Below are 21,220 nucleotides of genomic sequence, written 5' to 3'. Positions count from 1 at the left end.
ACACCAGCATGGTCTATTTCACTATATACAGGATGCATAAGTTATACCAGCTGTACATATATAATTATATGCAGGACATACACAGGTTACCCTAGCATGGTACATATCACTATATACAGTAAATGTATATCCCCCTGTATATAGTGGTATGTCCCATGCTGGTATAACCTGTGTATCTCCTGTATATAAATATATATGTACAGCTAGTATAACTTATACCAGCTATACATATTTAAGTACTTTCCCCGCTCTACTAACCTCTGCAGCAGTGTCTGGGCAGCCTGTAAATGAAAGTCCTGGTCCTTTGATCACATGACCAGAGCCGGGTCATGTGTTCTGCAACCACAGGTCCTCCTGTACTTTCATGTGCAGGCTGTGTATCCAGCGCTCTGGAGGTGAGTGGAGCCATACTCGCCCCCCCCCCCCCTGGTAATCGCTGGCCGGCAGATACTGATAGAGTGCAGCTGTGACCACTCACAGCTGTAGCCTATCAGTGAGAGGGCCCCGCGCCATGGGAGTCTGCAGCCTGTAATTGGCGGCCGACTCCACGTGTAACAGCCCTCCCCTCTGCGAGTTCTGACCTGTGGTGCTGCCTCCCACCTTCTTCCTCTTCTCTCCTTCTGCCTCCCACTACAAACACACTGTCGGCCGCAGCGATTATGCAGCCGACAGTGTTGGTAATGCACGCACTGTGCATTTTGAATATGGCGGGGCCTCTGGGCCCCTTCAGTGCAGGGGCCGGATCGCCATTGCGACCCCTGCTTCCCCTCACGGTACGCCAGTGCATACATTAATATTAAGGACACCCGCTGTGTAGAGATCTGTGCTGCTTCTACCTGCACACCGGGCGGCTGGGAGCCCCTATGTGCAGGGAGAACCTTGAGGTTTTGCAGTGCTAAAGCAATACTGTAACTTTTTCCGTCTCTTGATCTGTAGCTGTGCTGACAGATAGACGACCAACTATCAGAAAGCCATAACATATCCCAACCATCATAACTTTCTTACACATGGCTGTATGAGGCCTTGTTCTTGTGGGATAAGTTGTGCAGGATTTTCTATGTCACTGATTTCATCTAGATATAATGTAACTATTTACTGTTGGTGTGAAGGGTGAAGAAGCAGCAGTTTCACTATTATTTTTTTGTGACATTTTGCTGCTGTTTTCTGCACATTATAAATAACATGTTAACTTTATTTTATGCTCCATATTCTCTACACTTGTCTGATACTTCTCACCAGTCTGAGTATCACCGCTCAGCACCAGTCACAGCTGTCTACCTTACTTTACTCCAGTGTCATCCATCCATCAGCTCCCCGCATCTGGCCCTATGTAATAATTTACATATATAGTCACATAGGAACAAGATCAGCGGAGTAAATAACCACTAATCGCTCTGTTACTTGTATCTTCTCTCTGCCATAGAAATGTAATGATGAACGAGGAGGGAGGTTTTTGTACGGCTCTGTATCACTGTGTGAGAGGGGTGCTATAACCCTGCTGACAGTAATAATGTGCTTTATCGTCTGTTGTCATTCCTGTGATTGTTAACTTGTAATTAGTTCCAGATCCGGATCCAGAGAACCGCTCTGGGACTCCTGGTTGTCGGGTGGTTGCATAATAGATAAGAAGCTTTGGTGGTTGTCCTGGTTTCTGTTGGTACCAGGCTATGTATTTGCTTACATCACTACTGGATGTACATGAGAAGGTGACTGTATCTCCGGGGGACACAGAGATATAATCTGGAGATACAGTCACTGTAATCTCTCCACAGGATCCTGAGGATTAGAAGAGACATAGTCATTAGTGATAAATGGCGGATCTATTCCCACAAATCCTGATCTGATGATTGATCCCGCCGTATAGATTTCTCTACACACAATCATGGAATGATCCTAATCTCTCACCCTGAATAGAAATGAAGATCACAGCCAGCAGATAACTGCGAGAAACCATCTTGGTGTTTCTGGACTGTCAGATACAAACTATAAGATGAGACTGTACAATGAGATCTATATAGAGAGTGACGGGGGAGGTTCCAGGAGACCCCAGAGACTGTATGGAAATAAGAGACAAATACACAAATTGTGGTTTCCACTCTCAGACATTTCATCAGTAGTTTCCAGATAATGACAGCATATAAAAGAGCAGAGAACTGATTAGTCTTCAGATTAACCGCTTCAGGACTGCAATATTTTGACATTTTTTCTTTTCATTTATTTTTTTTTGTTGCTTACGAAAAGGTGAGTGAATGATGGTTGTTTTTATGGAATGACCTATATTTTTCGGTGTACATGTACAACTTAGTAGCTTTTAATCATTTTTGGGAAAGCAGCAATTTAATGGTTTTTTACACCATCTATTTAAGGTACAAATGACACTTTAACTTTACTCTGCAGATATTACAATCAGTGACTTTGATTTGTATTAGAGCCGACTCTGTTCAGAGAATTGCATGGAGATATTCATTATGCCAAAGAATGTTTCTTTTTAAGTTTGCTACATCTGAACAAATACTTACATGTACACCAATATCAGATATGTAAAACTTGACATCTGGCTGTTGTGCACCTACATACATAGTAGGTGAGTGAGGAGACTTATAAGGCCATGCATGCTCCTCTGCGAAATATATGCAAAAAAGGAAGTTGGAACAATACTTGTGCAGCACCACCTATTGGATGGAAGCATTACTGCAATTCAATGTCCAGCCCTTTATACGGGTCTTTAGAACAATAATTGGGAATTTAAGTGGCAAAACCCCCAAAGCAGCTGTCTGAGTATAAATTCTGGCTTGCTTTTCAATCCCCAATCATTGTTCTAAAGACCTGTATAAAGGGTTGGGCATTGATTTGCAGGAATGCTGCTATCCAATTGGTGGTACTGCTGATATAGTGCTCCATGTTCCTTGTTTGCATATATATGTAGCAACATGTCAATCACTATGAGGAATGCCCCATAGAAAGCACCACCTGAGTTCCCCCACAAATAGCTGATATATTTTATCTTTGGTAATAAAAACAATAGCGATGTTAGTATTCTGCAGTGTTATCTCACTGTGATACCATATTACCACCAGTAATATAGCCGCACATTGACATTATTATATCTAATTGTACTGCCCGAATTCTGCCACTGTAATATCTCTTATAGAGCCCTTTGTGCAGTTGGCGGTATAACCAATGCAAAAGGTAACCCCAGGCATAGAGATTCAGCACTGGACAGCTCCACTGGTTTGGTAATAGGATGATTGACCCTGTAACATAGGGCATGGGTTTCCTGTCTGGGACGTCAGATAATTTCCAGCTAATCTTAGTTATTATGTGACCTTATTTTTTATAAAGTTATTAAACTGTATATTATAATATCTGTAACCTAGAGACGAGATATCCTAAACAACATTCATAAGGAGCAGATAAACTAACATCTAATCTACCAGGTATAAAATAGTAGAAGATGTGGCTGAACATGGGACATATAATCAGGAAAACCATGAATGGACTCACAGGTAAAGTATCCCCTAGCCTTCATGCAGAGCAGAGCCATGGTGAGACTATACAGAGGAAGACAATGGCTACATTCTATTCCTCTGTGCTGCTTCACAAGGTGTCCATATAGTACCAGATTACAGAAATATTCTCCATGGAAGCACTGACTGTTGGGGAGAACGTCTTCACAATGTGGCATCTTGTTGGACATGCCAAAGTCCTTTGCTGTCAGATTCATAGAGAAAGATATTAGTGATATACCGAAGTGCCTCCATATTGAAATGTCTATATGGTAAATGAGTGAAGCTACCAAAAACCATACAGTAACAGCACCCATTTTTTCTTTTGGATCAGAAACAAACTTTCAAACTGAACTGCTTGTCCGAAATGGATTTTATGTTTAGTACTAAAATAACCATAGAAGAGAATGTATCATCAGAAAATGACCTGTTATACCAATCACATTTTTGTGTTAAACATGTTTTTAAATAATTGTTGGTGCCTTTTTTTTGGTCGCAATCTGTATTTTAAAAAAAAAAAATCCTGCATTTTGCACACTGACCACAGAGCCTAATTATAGGCAGCTACTTCCTGGTCTGTACAGAAAACTTTGCAGCAGTCATTGTAGTGGCCTGGAAATAGGCACCACGTAGCACTGTTTAGTTATGGGTACCGGTAATATAATAACTAGCCCTAGGGGTTTAATCTGAGTCAGTTTACACAAGGGATGCAGGCAACCTACAACTAGTTAGGATGTTTATTAGCCAGCTGGAAAAGTTAGAAAATATGCATAGAGACTCAGATGAGGCAGGTAGCCTAGCAACCAGATAGGCCGTGATTGGCTGCAGACAAACTGGTCAGGTGACAGAGATTATAAATAGCTGGAAAACGGTCACAGGAGGCAGAGTGAGCTGGAGAATGAGTGAGACACACCAGGCAGAGAGAGAGCGTCAGAAAAGGAAGTGCCCGGCAGGAGAAAAGAAAGTGCCAGGCAGGAGAGAGAAGTGAAAAGAGACAGAGATCAGCTGTGACAGAGAGAGAAAGAGAGAAACAGGAGAGGAATCTGGGAAAACCATGAGTAACTGAGGAGAGACGGCTTTGACAGTGAATAGAGAGAAAATAAAATAAAAGAGATGTAAATATGAAGAGAGGGAGATAAAGAAATAAAGAGATATAAAGACAAAGAAGGATAGAGAGAAGAAATCCAGAGTAAGCTCCCAGTATATGGAGTTAGACAAGTATCATTTATAATGCACTGAATGTGATGAAGAAAACGACCTCATCTCACTGCCTTATTTAATAATACCGTTTAACAACAAATGAAGCTAAATATCTGGCTCTGTGTATTATTCCACACCTCACCACTCACAACTACAAACTGTGCCCAAGGGCACCGGCGTCCGAACAAAACAAATCACGATTAATTGCCAGCCACAAAGAATAATAATAAAATTAGCGCTCACCATAGCGCTTTATGGCATCACAATAGTGTTGTGGGCTGGCAGGATAGCCATTATTGGTGACTCGGCATCACCTCACTAACATCACATGCAGGATTTCACTGACAGCTAACACCCATATGTAGATTATAAAGGATCCCCCATTCACAGTTGGTAATAAGCTGTGACTATCTACTATTCCCCACCCTTCAAAATCCCCCCTGTACAGGTCACAGAGCATATCTAGAACAGTCTCCTATACAAGTCAATGGGTCTCATCCTATACATTAATGAATGGCCTATGAGGCTGCTGTAAAGCATCTCTCTAAATGTTATAAATGCTGTTAAATGTAGATCAGGCAAGATGGCCGCCCCCTAGTCATGTATAGACAGCAGAATAAAAAATTCTACAATCAGTAAATTAAAAAAAATAAATAAAAAGATGCACAAGCTGTATGAGGGCTTGTTCTTGTGGGATAAGTTTTGCTGTATTTTCTATGTCACTGTTTTCATCTAGATATAATGTAACTATTTACTGTTGGTGTGAAGGGTGAAGAAGCAGCAGTTTCAGTATCATTTGTTAGTGAAATTCTGTGTTTTCTGCACACTATATATAATATGTTTACTTTAATTTATGCTCCATATTCTCTACACTTGTCTGATACATCTCACCAATCTGAGTATCACCGCTCAGCACCAGTCACAGCTGTCTACCTTACTTTACTCCAGTGTCATCCATCCATCAGCTCCCTGCATCTGGCACTATGTACTCGCCCCATAAGGGTCATACAATTATGTTTTATTGTAAAGCTAAGGTGACCAGACATCCCACTTTAGGCAGGACAGTTCTGCCCTGGGACCCCAGTGGGACAGTCATTTGTCCTAGTTTCGAGACATCTGGTCACCAATACACTGATTACATGCCGGGGTGCTGCGGCTCCCCGGCTGGTAATCATTCTTCTGCACCATGGCAGTGTGTGCATCCGGAATCTTCCTCCCCTCCTCCCCTGACCTCTTCTCCTTAGTTCCACAAGAAGAGAGGAGAATGCGCTGTTGCGGATGCACACACTTCCGCTCGCTAAGAAGAGCAGTGTCACTCTGAAGACCATGAGGAAGGTAAATATACAGGGGGGGTCCATTAGTACTGTGGTTACTGCGGGGCGCGCAATTACTACTGTGGCCACTGTGAGGGGTTAACATTACTATTGAGACCACTGTGAGGAGTTACTATTACTAGTAGGGGAACTTTGGGGGCCATTATTACTACTGAAACCACTGAGGGGGACACTATTACTACTGTCACCACTGTGTGGGTCACTATTACTACTGAGGGCCACTCTAGGGATTACTATTACTACTGAGGGCCACTGTGGGGGTCATTATTACTACTGGTGCCACTGTAGGGGTCACTGTTACTACTGAGGCCACTGTTGGGGGTCAGCATTACTACTGAGACTACTGTGGGGGTTACTATTACTACTGATGGCACTGTGGGGTTTGGCATTACTACTGAGGACACTGTTGGGGTCAGTATTACTACTGGGAGCACTGCAGGGGGTCATGATTACTAGTGAGCGCCACTGTGGGGGTCACTATTACTACTGGGCCCACTGTGGCGATCACTATTACTACTGAAGCCACTGTGAGGGCCACTATTACTACTGAGGCCACTCTAACTTAGGTTATGTTTACATGTGGTGGAAACTCTGCAGACTGTCTGCAGCAGAGATTTCCGCTGCTAATTCCGCAGCATTTCTGCATCCAAACAACTGTTACAATCTGCATCATTGGTGCAGCCTGGTCAGGCCATACTGATCAGGTGATGCTAGTCAGGTGAGGCCACGACAGGCCACTGCAAGCTGTTAGCCAGGGAGTGCTGACAGTGGGGAGATTGGGAGGAGGTGACTAGAGCGCCACAAAGTATGAAATCAACTGCGGATATGTGTCTGATTTCCCGTCAAAATCCACACTAATGGTACAGATTTTGACTGTTTTTTTGGATGCAGAAATGCTGTGGAATGTGCTCCCTGTCTTTTTTGAAATGGCTCTCTACTTTCTATAACAATTGAGGTAAAATCATACATTATGATTAGCCCCTCCCCTGACTACATTCCTGTATCACGCTTTGACCCTGGGAAAAACTGGTGACCTTAGGTAAAGCAAATCTGAGATTCCACTGTCATTGCTTCTGCTTCCAGGATAAGTGTTTCTATCTGATGCATGTGAACAATTTACATAATATAGTCACATAGGAAGAAGATCAGTGGAGTAAATAACCACTAATCGCTCTGTTACTTGTATCTTCTCTCCGCCGTAGAAATGTAACAGTGAATGAGGAAGGAGGTTTTTGTACGGCTCTGTATCACTGTGTGAGAGGGTTGCTATAACCCTGCTGACAGTAATAATATCCTACATCGTCTTTTGTCATTCCTGTGATTGTTAACTTGAAATTAGTTCCAGATCCGGATCCAGAGAACCGCTCCGGGACTCCTGGTTGTCGGGTGGTTGCAGCATAGATAAGGAGCTTTGGTGGTTGTCCTGGTTTCTTTTGGTACCAGGCTAACCAGTTGCTTACACCAGTACTGCATGTACATGAGAAGGTGACTGTATCTCCGGGGGACACAGAGATATAATCTGGAGACACAGTCACTGTAATCTCTCCACAGGATCCTGAGGATTAGAAGAGACATAGTCATTAGTGATAAATGGCGGATCTATTCCTACAAATCCTGATCTGATGATTGATCCCGCCGTATAGATTTCTCTACACACAATCATGGAATGATCCTAATCTCTCACCCTGAATAGAAATAAAGATCACAGCCAGCAGATAACTGCGAGAAACCATCTTGGTGTTTCTGGACTGTCAGATACAAACTATAAGATGAGACTGTACAATGAGATCTATATAGAGAGTGACGGGGGAGGTTCCAGGAGACCCCCAGAGACTGTATGGAAATAAGAGACAAATACAGAGATTGGGGTTTCCGCTCTCAGACATTTCATCAGTAGTTTTCAGAAAGTGACAGCAGATATAAGAACAGAGACCTGATTATTCTTCAGAATAACTCCTTCAGGATTGAAACATTTTAACTTTTTTTTTGCTCAAAAAGAGCAGTTTATGGTGATTGTTTTTATGGACTGACATATTTTTCGGTGATACCTACAACATAAGCTTAGTAGCTCTTTTTTATTTTTCGGAAAGCAGCAATTTTGTAATTTTTGTTTTATTTTTTTTACACCATCCATTTTAAGGTTCAAAAAACACTAATAATTTGACGGCTGGCTACTGCGTATCTACATACCAAGCAACTCGTCAATCAGTAGGAGGAACGCCCCATAGAAAAGCACCGCTGAGTTTCCCCACAAATAGCTGATATTGTGTTTTATCGTTGGTATAAAAATAAAAACAATAGCAATATTAGTATTCTGCAGTGTTATCTCACTGTGCTACCATATTACTACTAGTAATACAACCGTACAGTATTATATCTAATCATGCTGCTAGAATTCTGTCACTGCAATATCTCTCTGTGCTGTTATATTGTTGGTACTTATTGTAAAGCTAGTAAGATCAGCATCCAGCAGCTTACCGAGATTACACAACATACAGTATCAGCAAAAAATCTATTTTGAAACTAAAAAATGTTATATGGGACCTACATTTTTCAACCCAGAAGTCAAATACACCTATTGTAAAATAAGTAAATATTAACCCACTACGGACCAAGCACAGTAAATTTACAGCGCTTGGTCCTGGGCTTTAATCCCAGCCCATAGTAAAAATACATCAGGGGATTGATTAAAGCCTCTGCTTCTGCAATCAATCAGAAGCAGTTTGGGTTGTCAGCTGTTAGACACAGCTGATAATCCAGAGAAGGAGGGAGAAGTGGTTTTTAACCCCTTCTGGCTTTTCCTTTCACTAGTACATAGCACTCCAAGAGTGCTATGTACTGAAGAGTTAAAGTGGAAGTGTTTCTTCCACAACGTGAGCCGGCGGTCTCATGACCTCCGGGGTGCCCTGGCACAGCAGAGCTACAGGGTCCAATCAGACCCTGATCAGCTCTGCCAGTAACTATTGTCACTACAGTGGGATGTTTTCACTGTAGTTGTGGCTCCATGGATGCATCATCTACAGTGGAAAAATGTCAAATAAAAAAAAAAGAACATGTGAATATCCCCCAGAGGTCTTATATGACGTCATAGAGAACATAGATAGTAAAGAAAACTAATTACATAAAAAAGGAAAACAAAACTACAGAATAAAATAAATATATATACGTAAGAAAAAAATAATCCAAAGCCAATGCCAAACAAAAATGTCGCAGTGTGCACCCTGTAGTCCAAAACAATAAATGTTACATAGGAAAATCTCCAAAATAAAATGGTGAACCCATTCCAATACTTTATTTTAGCGTAAATATACAAATTAAAAAAAAACAAAACTATACATGTTAAAACAATATTTTTTTTAGCTTTTTACCCCCAATAAAATAAAATTAAAAAAAACAGAAAAAAAAGTTACTGAAAGAGATATTTAAAAAATAGCCCTATATTCCACAGAAAAAAGCAGCAAAAATAATTTTGGAAAGAAAAAGCTGCTTTAATCACAGTGCTTTAGCTTAGTGTTGAGGCTGCTGTAATTGCAGTGCTTTAGCAGAAATTTTCTCTACAGAAACACAGACAGCTTGTAATTAATCGGTTTATACTACTTAAGGTCCTAGCACGGTCCCTTGGGTGTGAACAGAAGCGTAGTCAGACAGTCCGAGTTGGGGCAGGCAGCACATTTCAGCATGAGGAATAAAGCGTAAGGCTTGGTCTCAGGAAACAGGTTCAATATGGACAGAAAGCAAACAGAATATAGTCAGATTAACTAGTCAAGGTCATGAGTTGACACAGGAGGCAAGCCAGGAAAAAGCTAAATATTAGAAAACTAAGGAGTCACACCAAACCTGAAAGTAAACCATGAGCAAACAAACCTAAAGGAACTCCACAGGTTGACGTTGTCTGAAATAGCCAGATGTCATATGCCATTGGAGAGGGATCATTTAGAACCGTAAACCCTTTAAGTAGCTGATCAGTGGGGTGCTGAGAGTTGTTCTCCCAGGTATCAATTGTTTATGATCTATAGAGATAAGCAAATCAAACCTCTAGAACTCAGTTAACTCTGCTAAAAAAAATCTGTTTGTCAAGAACTCAAACCTCAGGTAGTACATTAGTTCTAAAAAAATCCCTTAAAATAGTATACGGCAGCAGAAATTATGGTGGTCCTTCAATGGATATAGCTCAGTGGTTAGCACTGTTGCCATAGGGCCGAGGTCCGCAAATTGTTTGAACTCAGATTCAAACTCTTCATATAGAACAAATATCTAAATTGTCATCACTCCAAATATGGCCTCCGAGCAACCCAAATATACACAGTATATAAGAGGCAATAAAAAGGAAAGAGGCTTTTGCCCAGCTCTGTATCACTGTGTGAGAGGGAACTGTACACCCTGCTGATAGTGACAATATCCTGCATCATCTTGTGTTGCTGATTTGATTCTAAGAGTGAAATCATATTCAGACCCCGATCTGATGAATCTGCCTGGAATTCTACTTTATCTTTTAGCAGCATCATAGATGAGACCCTTAGGAGATTGTCCTGGTTTTTGTTAATACCAGGCTAAGAGGTTAACCATCCAGTATGAAATATAAATCCTTCCACTGACTTTACAGGAAATCAGGACATCTTCTCCCCGGGACACTGATATGTATCCCGGAGTCTGAGTGATTGTAATCTCTTCATAGAAGAGAAGCAGAATATTAGCATTGTCTTTCTCCCCACATGTAATGGTCAGGGCTGATCATATAATATAATGATGGAAAGCTGATTCTTATATGGAAGAAATATTACTGCACCTTGTATGTACATATACAGGAGACCGAGCAGATACCTCAGGGAAGACATCTTTATGCTTCTGGACTGTCTCATTCATCATTTGGTCTCAAGGAACATTGTATCATCTGATGTCTCTTGGGACCTCACAGAAGAAATGTATGCAACAAAGTCATATGCAAATAACCAACAGAGCTAAACAGGTAAGAGAGATGAGCAGATGGATCTGGAGAGAGGAAGAGAGAACTCCGTAAATACCTGCAGGATAAAGATGGAACCTCTACAGAGAAGAAACATTGATGCAGGGATTGAAAACAATGGCGATAGCAAACTTCTTCCCTGTACAATGCAGGCACCCGCTGTGTAGGGATCCATGATGACATTCCCTGCATAGTGAATGGCTGGGAGCACCAAAGTGTAGGGAGAAAACATGAGGACCACAGTGTTAATGGGACCTATCTAAGACATAGATTAGACATTATCGCATCTTTAAAAAAAACCAAAAAACTTACATTTATGTAAAAATGAAAAATGTTCCGTTTTTTTCTGCTCATCCTTTTTATATGATGCCGTTGTGGAATTCATCCTCTTCATCTGACTTTACCTGCACAGTCCCCAATGAGCCTTTTCAGCTCCGTGTAGGTGCACCTCAACAGCAGCGTCAGACTTGGGGGTCTGTCCTTCGGTTTGCATACTGCACATACACTGATGTTCCTCAGTGTACTTTACATTGGTGCATAGGTAGTACATATGAATGAAAGAACAGGCCTCACAAACTGACATAACTGCTAGAGTGCATGTACACTGAGCCACAAAGGTGGTCTGTGTACGTAACCTCAGTGCCACGTGGCTTGGATTCCAGAGTGGCATCACATCATGAGGGTCCCAATCAGAAAAACTGAACTTTTTGGCTAATATGAATACATGGCAAGTTTGGTGGAGCTATACAAAGAGTGTGATAAAAGCCCGACTTGGGATTCATATAACCCCTCTAACTCACTATTTTAACCCTTTCATTCCTATGTTCGGCAGTGGTCCTGTCCTTCAGACCCCCCATCAACCAGAAAATGATTGCAACATCCCTTTACTTTTATGATGGAAACCTTTTCAAAGATTTGGAGGTGTTACAAGTAGTCTCCCCCATTGCCAGACATAGGTTGTGGAATGTCACATGATTCGTTAGAAAGCTTTGCAGAAATGTAGGTCACAGTCACAATTGCTGCTAGCAACCAATCCAAGATCAGCTTTCATTTTACCAGAGCAAATGCAAAATGAAAAATTTACTGTGATTGGTTGCTAGCAGCAACTAAAACAGTTTTTATTTTAGACAGTTTCATAAATCCTCTGATGCATGTGTTGCAAACAAAAAATGACCAAAAATGTGCTCACATGATGGGGGTCTCAATTAGAAATAATTTGCTATGTTAAATATTTCTTACGTTTTGCATACTGAGAATATTCAAAGTATCCGAATTGTAAATCTACTGTACACTGGTAAATGAGATATCTATTTTATATGTGTCTATTATACCACCTAGTGGTTGTGTTATGAATCGCAGCCTGTTGATTGGAATCTTTAAAGGGGTTTTCTAGTTAAATACTATTGATGACCTGTCATCAGGATAGGTCATTAATAAATGATCGGCCGGGGTCCGTCACTTGGGCGCATGTTGTAGCAACGTAATAACACAGAGGTCGGAGCGGAAGCCTCCATGCCGACCTCTGTGTAGTGGCCAGCGCTTGTAACTGCAGGCACGGCTCTTATTGAAATCAATGGGAGTCGTGCTTGCAGTTACAAGCACTGGTCAGTACATGGGAGGTCGATGACATCCGTGTTATTACAGCGCTAGCAACATGCACCCGCTCGACTGATCGGTTGGGGACCCGAGCAATGAACCTGTTTAAATAAATTAGAGAAAAAATTAAGGTGGATGCACGTTATTGGAAAGCGCATTAAAATACCATGCCTGGTAATATGGAGTTGGTCCCGTTTTGCAGCTATGACATCTTCCAGTTCTTTGTGAAGGCTTTGCACAAGATTTTGGAGTATCTCTGTAGAAATGTGTGTCCCTTTCCATGTAAAGAAGCATTTGTGAGGTCAGGCTCTGATTTTGGAGGAAAAGGTTCGGCGCTAGATCTGCTTTCCACTTCCCCCCACAGGTATTGTATGCGGTGAAAGTCCAGGCTCTGTGCAGCCACTTCAGTTTCTTCTTTTCAAACTCATCATCTCAGGGGTTTATAGACCTTTCTTGTGTACAGGAGGGGTGCAGTCATGCTGGAACAGGAAAAGGCCTTTCTCACACTGTCAGCACAAAATTAGAGCCAACAATTGTGGAAAATGTCTTTGGTTGCTTTAGCATTAGCATTACCCTTCACTACAAATAACAAGCCAAACCCAAAAAGCAGCCTTGTACTATAACCCCCCTTCCATATAATTTTTCAGTAAGTAGGTAGAATCCTCTGGGCAAATGACAAACCCAGATACATTCATCAAACTGCAGATGGTATAACATGGCTCATCACCCCAGAGAACGTATTTCTCCAGCTCCAAATCCCACTATTGGGGCCAGATGTCTGCTATCAAAGATAGCTGACACCTGCTACGTATAGAGAGAGTTCGGCTTCCAGGCCCACTCCATATTAACCCTACGCATGTCATCCAACGAATATGCATGTTGGATGTTACCAAGGGGTTAACTCATGATGTGGACAGGTAGCATGAATTGACCATATGGCAAATTAATTTTCCATTTTTTATAGTGAGTACTTTTAACCCCTTTACGACCAATGACGTATTTGTACGTCATGGGGCGGCGGGGTATGTATGAAGAGAGGTTGCGTGGCAACCTCTCTTCATACAGTGCGGGCGTCAGCTGTTTATAACAGCTGACACCCGCGGGCAATAGCCGCGAGCGGCCGTGCAGCCGATCGCGGCTATTAACCATTTAAATGCCGCTGTCAATTCTGACAGCGGCATTTAAATCCCCCGAACGATGTTTGGGGGTCCCGCGCGGCCCCCCGGCGGTGAGATCGGGGGAGCCGTGCAGGTGTCATGGCAGCCCTTGGGCCTAATGAAAGGCCCCAGGGCTGCCTTAACAGACTGCCTATCAAGCCATCCCCGTGGGGTGACTTCATAGGCTGCCTGTCAAAAAGCAGTATGACGTAATGCTATAGCATTACATCATACTGCAGGAGCGATCAAAGCATCGCATATTAAAGTCCCCCAGGGGGACTTCAAAGCAATGTATAAAAAAGAATTAATAAAGTTTTTTTTAATTGAAAAAAAAAGTTGCAAAAGTTTAAATCACCACCCTTTTGCCATATCTATTATAAAAAAATCTAAATAATAAATTAAAAATATGTATTTGGTATCGCCACGTCTCTAAAAGTCCGATCTATCAAAGTAGTGCATTATTTTTCCCGCAGAGTGAACGTCGTCCGAAAAAAAAAATAAAGAACGCCAGAAATACACTTTTTTAGTTACCCTGTCTACCAGAAAAAACGCAATAAAAAGGGATCAAAAGGTCGTATCTACTCCAAATCGGTACTATCAGAAACTACAGAACATCCCGCAAAATTGAGCCCTTGCTGAACTATGTCCACGGAAAAATAAAAAAGTTATTGCGCGCACAAAATGACGGCAGAAAATAATTGAAAAAAATTAAATGTCTTTGAAAAAAAAAAGAGGAGTATAGTAAGAAAAAAACCTATCGTAGTAATCGTACCGACCCATAGAAAAAAAGTTATCATGTCATTTTTTTTGCTGTTTGTGCGCCGTCGAAACAAGACGCACTAAAAGATGGCGAAATGTTGTGTTTTTTTTCATTTTACTCCACTTAGAATTTTTTAAAAGTTTTTCAGTACATTATATGGTACTTTAAATAGCACCATTGAAAAATACAACTCGTCCCACAAAAAACAAGCCCTCATACAGCGATGTCAATGGATAAATAAAGGAGTTACGATTTTTTTAAAGGGGGGAGGAAAAAACGAAAATGGAATTAAAAAAAGGGCCGCGTCATTAAGGGGTTAAAGTTGAGGTCGCTATTAGTATCAGTGGATTTAAAAATTGTTTTTGTTAAAATTGTATTGTTTTCGTGATAGAGGATAAGATCCAAATATTCTATATAAGTATCTGAACTCTTGCCTGTAAAAAGGAGGTTAAAAGGGTTTTTATTCGAATGATGGGCAAAATGATTAAAATTTTCTTCAGAACTTTCCCATGTTAAAACTAAATCGTCTATGTATCTCTTATAAAACTTAATGTTCTTTGACCATTTGTGCTTGGACATGATATATTCTTTCTCAAAACCCCCAACATACATATTCACAAAGCTCGGTGTGAATTTCGTTCCCATAGCGGTGCCTTTAGTTTTGCAAATAGAGCTTTGAGTTGAACAAGAATTAGTTATTTTTTTACATGAAATTGATGGTGCTTATGATAAACTCCTTTTGTCTAGTGGGTGTGGTGGAATTTTGGTGTAAAGTGGAGTGAATGACATGAAGACCTTTTCTTGTGCAATATTTGAATACAGTGATGTTATGTCCAAAATGGCCCAGTGGTATGATGAATGTCAAGGAGTCATTTTAAGTACATGTATTAATGTTGGAGTGTCTTTGAGGTATGAATCCAAATTGATAACATATTTTTGCAATAGAATGTCAATATACTATATTGAGATAGATTGCTAGTAACAAAGTTGATATCAGAAATTATAGGTCTGCCCTAGGGGTTTAATTGGTCTCTGTGAATTTTGGGTAAATGGTAAAAGATGGGCATTCCGGGATTGTTTATGATAAGGAAATCCTTTTATTTCTTGGTTAGGACTTGGTTATTATATGCATTTTGGATTAAATCCATAAAAGATTGCTGTATATTGGTGGTGGGATCACTTGATAAGGGGCTGTAATATGTTGTATCTGACAGGATCTACATGGCCTCTGCAATGTATGTAGTCCTGAAGGATAATACCTCCTCCTTTATCTGCAATCCGAATCTTTGGATTCTCTGTGATGGACCTGAGAGCTGTTAGTTCGTTTTTATGGAGGTTTTATTTATGATCAAGTGGGTGAATGCTGTTGATATTCCTGAATTTCGTGTTGATAAGGGTGGAAAATGTATCAATATAGTTGCCCCGATGATGAATTTGGTTAAAAAAGATTTGGGTTTTAGTTCTATGTGAAAAGAAGGTGGAGAGGAGTTTGGGGTATATTGTAGGGTTGCAGATTGTCATTGGGGTTAGCTGGGAGATTTGTAGTGCCCATGGGCCTTGGATGGCAATATGTCTCTTAAAGGTAAGTTTTCTAATGAATTGATTGGTTTCAATAAACAGGTTAAATTTGTTAATTTTATCATCAGGACAGAAAGAGAGTTGTTTGTAAAGGAGGTCCCATTCTCTATTTGATAGAATCTGGTTGGAGAGGTTGAAATGTTTTATCGCATTTGTTTGTTCCTTTTGGGTAATGGGATATTTTCTCTTGCCCCTTTTTGCCTCTTTTTGTTCTTTTGATTGGTGTTTCCTCTTCTGACTCTTTGGGGATGAAGAATTTGGTAAACTGTGATGTCTTGAGGTTTTTGTGGATATTGACGGGGGTTTGGGTGTTAGAGAGGATGGAAAGTCTAAAAAAGACACTGAATGATTGAAGGAATTTAATATGGACTAGGACAGTTCCGATTGAGAGGTTAATGGGGTATTATCTAGTTGTGAATAAAAGGTAATCGGTGTAAGACTTGGTGTGTTTTATACTGTTGTTAAGGAGTCATCTAGTATGTATGGAGTGGAATGGGCAGAGAGATCAATGGAAAGGTTCTCTTTCTCACCGGAATCCTTGATTGAGGACTCTCTCAAAATGGTGCATGGAGATGTAGATGGTAAGGAAAGCGAGGGTGCTGTATTGATATCTTCAGATAATGGTTTGAGAATAATTTCTCTGTCTCTTTTATCTGTTGGTATTGGTTCCGATGATAAGGTTGTGGGCATTATAAGGTTATAAAGTATTGTAAAAACTTCACTTAAATAAAATATTAGTTAACAAAGGCAACAGTCTGATTCGTTATCACTAAGGATAGTGAGTATAAGATAAGCTACATTCTGCTATAACTTTCCATTTGGGATAGAATATTCAAATAAATATATACAAAATGAATAAATGATTACATTAAAACAATACTCTATTGCTTTAGTAGCTATTCCATCAGTCATAATAATGAAACACTAATAGAAACAATTATAGAAACATTGATAGAAACTCCACCTATATGAAATAATGCTAGGTGTCAGCAATCTGATTTTCCACCAATAGATAAAATAAGAGCTACTGTATGTAGCTTATTCCTCATGATTCAAATATCCTCTCCCCCTCCCCAGCCTCCAAAATAAATAATCAGTAAAAGCTGCCATTTTATTAGGACCATCTGGTTAAAAGGTTTGTAAAATATGAATATCATAAATCAGCTTTATACCAACCAAGAAGCCACTGTTAGAACACAGTATGGGGACACAGATTGGCTTGGGATCAGCAAAGGTGTCAGACAGGGCTGCATTCTGTCTAACACAGCCTGTCCTTTTATGCAGATGACACAACTCTGTTTGCAGAAACAGAAGCAGGTCTGAAGCAGCTGATATGGAAGATTAAAACTGAAAGTGAAAAAACTGGCCTCTAACTGAAGAAGACAAAAATTATGACAACTCCAAAAAATGGCCAAATTCAAATCCAAATCGACAACGAGGCCATAGAATGCATGCAAGACTTCAATTTCCTCGGTTCAAAAATTGACCAGGATAGAGAATCTATGCCAAAGATAAAACATAGGGGCAAAGCGCAATGCTAAACATGGGCATAAAATATCTATTACTTGGACTGATCAGTGGCAAAAGAAGACCTGGCTGCTAAAGGACAGTGTTAGGTGCACTGTTCAGATATAATCCTCTGCTTCTCTACTGGTTATCAGCTCAGAGCAAGATGATTTCCCTAGTTTTCATCTACATATGGGATTTGTACATCTGGTATCTTGTCTCCTATGCTGGGGTCGGCTGTCAACTGTGCTGGATTGGATCATCACCTGTCCAGTAGGTTGACACAGTAGTTCCACATCCACAGTCATTACAGACATGATGGCTTGATACTCTCAAAGCTGATACTGGCATGAATATCAACTAACTGAAAGAAGCAGTACCAAAACGGAAAAACGTGGAGGGAGCTCACCTTCAGGATCACCGAGGGTCATGAACAACTATACAGCTAACAACAACAACAAAATATGAATCCAATATGTTTCCCTTCTGCATAATGTTTTAAACCTAATGGTGATTGAATATAAAAAAAATCTATAAAAATGATGAAAAGTGGTCTGTTGTCACTGTTATGGTTAGAGTGCAGTATCGGAATTCCACTGACATAGCTGGGGGAAAGGTGGGGCATGTGCCCTGAGAGCAACCAGGAAGGATGGCATGGGGAAGTAACAGCCGGACAAAATTACAGCAGGATAGCTGATAGCTTTTGTGGAAGACTACTGAACTCGCATGGCATCTTTGTCAGTAACAGTCAACTATCAAATTGGCCCTGTGTGCTGAGTGATGTTCCAGAGCAGCAGTCAGCTGTTTCTGCAGCAAGCAGTAGCATACTGATGTGTGGACAGGTGGGGGTGTTGTCTGACAGGCAGAAACACCCTGTCCATGAAAAGGGTTGCAGCGCCTGAGTTTTCAGGTTCCATGTATATCAGTGTGTTTTAAAGTATAGAAGCAGTAGTTAAAGGGGTTGTCCCGAGCCAAAACCTCAAAATTTTCAATTAGCCCATTCCCCCTGTCACCCCCCCCCGGCATAAAGCAGCCCTTTAAAGCGGTTATAAAGCGCTTCCTACTTACCGTTTTGAAGAAAGAATAACTTATAAAGTTCTTCTTTCAAGATGGTGCCTGTGATGTCCCAAGGTGCACCGCGCTTCCAGGAGGCTTTCATGCGCGCTCACGAGACACTGGTCACGTGAGCAGGTGACTGATGTCATCGGTGGAGGCGTGTACTTGTAATGAATGAAACGCCGCTCCCGTGCAGTGATAGCTCGTCTGCGCATGCGCAGACGAGCTGTATCGCGCGGACACGCTGGAGCTGCTCGTTCACAGCGGGGAGAGTACAGACTGCGCAAGCACGTCTAAAACAGACTGCTGAGGAAGAAATTAGATGGCTCCATGGCGACGGGGACGCAGAGACAGCGCGAGGACAGAGACAAGTGAGTGAATAACTTCTGTATGGCTCATATTTAATGCACGATGTATATTACAAAGTGCATTAATATGGCCATACAGAAGTGTATACCCCCACTTGGTTTCTCGGGACAACCCCTTTAACATGCATTTTCTCAACAGTGTAGCTCAGCAGTGCAAGGGTTGGTTCTGTCTGCGATGGCAGGGCAGGATGTGTGGGCAGCGTGTTGGCAGTGGCAGCCCATTATGTGTACTGTCTTTGACACCCACAATCACCTCCATTTGCAGTAATGTTATAAATGAAGAAACTTGACTTCTGTGGAAGGGAACTAAGATGTCTTCAGTGACAAATCCAGGTATAGTTTGAACACTGATGATGGCCATGATTGTGTCTGGAAACCTAGTGGTGAGCTCCTCAATCTTGTCTTTGCTTTTGAGCGGCACACTTCCCCCACTGCTAGTGTTTATGGTGTGGAGGGGCCATCACATATGACAGTTAGTCAACCCTAGTAGTGGTTCGAGGGACAATGACAGCTCAGAGATATTCTCAGGACATCCTGTAGCCACATGTGTTGCCTTTTTTGGTGGGGCTTCCAAGAGTCATTTTCCGGCAGAATAACACTCAGCCGCACATAGCAAGGGATCAGAAAATTAGATTTTTTTTTAAATCAAAACACTGACATCAGCCATGCTTAGTTATTGACTTCTGTGGAAGAGTTTTGTGAGAAGCTCTGTGTCATGTACAAAGGTCACTGTGTAGGACAGGGAAGGTGAAAGGCAAAGCTGGGTCCTTCAATTATTGTAAAGCCTGTGATCCCGCTGTCCATGTGTGTAACAGAGATGTTCCCCTAGAATTACACCCAGTAAAACTCCCTGTAATCCCATCTTCATCTCCCAAGACTGTTGGACACAGACTAGAGAAGTCACCTGGACAATGTCTCCTATATAACAGTTGTGATCACTGGAGGAGTCGTTCCCTGAAAAATGATTATTAGAGATGAGTGAGCGCACTCGGTAAGGGCATGCGGGGAAGTGGTGCGGCGGGGGTGAGCAGTGGGGGGTAGCCGGGGGGGAGAGAGAGATCTCTCTCTCTCCCCTACCGCCCCCCCCCCCCCGCTACCTCCCCCCCCCAAGATTATGTAGAACAGGAAACATGCAAATTTTCTAGCACCTCTTTATGTTACTTTGTCATTTAAAAACCTACAGAAAGCCGAACAGCTCTAGAACTGGATAGGAAATATTCCAGCTTGCTGATACTGTATATAAAGAATACACTTAATATAAGGGCTAAATTGTTGAACCTGCATCATACATACTCCAGGAATCTCTTCTCCTGTCTGTACAAAACACAACTTGAATACAATGCTTACAAATTAATTCTAAATTACCAAACTATTTTGATTTCATGTGCTGGAAAAATATTAAAATTCTCCTACTCTTACTTTTAAGTGAACTGGAAATCTTCTACAGTTTATGCTACAACAGTTTTTTGTATAGTCTAAAGGGTCGGTGATGTCTTTGTTTACATAGAAGTGATAAATAAATCCACACAGCATAAGTTGACAAGGGGTGTCCATTTTTCCAAAATTAAGGTACCTTTACATGGGACACATATTGGGTGCAAAAGCGCCCAACAGCCATCCCATGGACTATCGCCTGACTATTACTCCTGCGCTTAAAGGTCCATTTAGACAGGACGAATGTTGAGCAAACGATGTCCGACAGCCGTCCCTGTGTGTCCTTGCTCCCGTGCTATTGCATGGGAGCTAGCATCTCTGGCTTGTTCACAGTGTGGCCAGCAGGGGGGCGGGGAGGCTTCAGGAGAATTCTGTTCTCGCGCTTCCCCGCTCCTCTCCATTGACTTAACATAGTGGTTATTCAGTACTGAACAGCTGCTATTTACACTGAACAATCAGCGATCAGCTCATCATCCATTGTTTATGCTGCATAAAAGGTACAGGAGCTAGTATGTGCGGGGACTAATGACGGGCATCGTTTGCCCGACATTCGTCCCGTCTAAATGGAGCTTTACACAGGAGCAATAGTGGCTCTCTGAATAGAGGTAGAGCAGGCCAGAGAGCCTTCCGGCCCACCCGCCTCCATTCATAGTAAACAGCCAGTCGTTTGTAGTTGAATGACTATGGGCAATCCCCACAGAGTGTGCAGACAAAAGGATTGATGTGTGGTGAAGTGGACAAACATGCGTTACCTAATTTACA

The 21,220-nt window shown here is 41.5% G+C and overlaps 1 gene segment (V, D, J or C); it reads right to left on the bottom strand.

Annotated features, from left to right (window-relative positions):
* Positions 1–1,468: 1,468 nt before the first annotated feature.
* LOC136573302 (immunoglobulin kappa variable 4-1-like) lies at positions 1,469–1,954 on the bottom strand. The segment is given in 2 exon segments: positions 1,469–1,776; positions 1,906–1,954. Coding segments are annotated over 2 exon segments (357 nt in total).
* Between the last annotated feature and the right edge of the window lie 19,266 nt (positions 1,955–21,220).

This window comes from Eleutherodactylus coqui, chromosome 7 (assembly GCF_035609145.1).
Source record: "Eleutherodactylus coqui strain aEleCoq1 chromosome 7, aEleCoq1.hap1, whole genome shotgun sequence".
In the NCBI taxonomy this organism is placed as follows: Eukaryota; Metazoa; Chordata; class Amphibia; order Anura; family Eleutherodactylidae; genus Eleutherodactylus; species Eleutherodactylus coqui.
The sequence above is the reverse complement of the archived record's forward strand: the minus strand, read 5'-3'. Positions and strand labels throughout refer to the sequence as shown.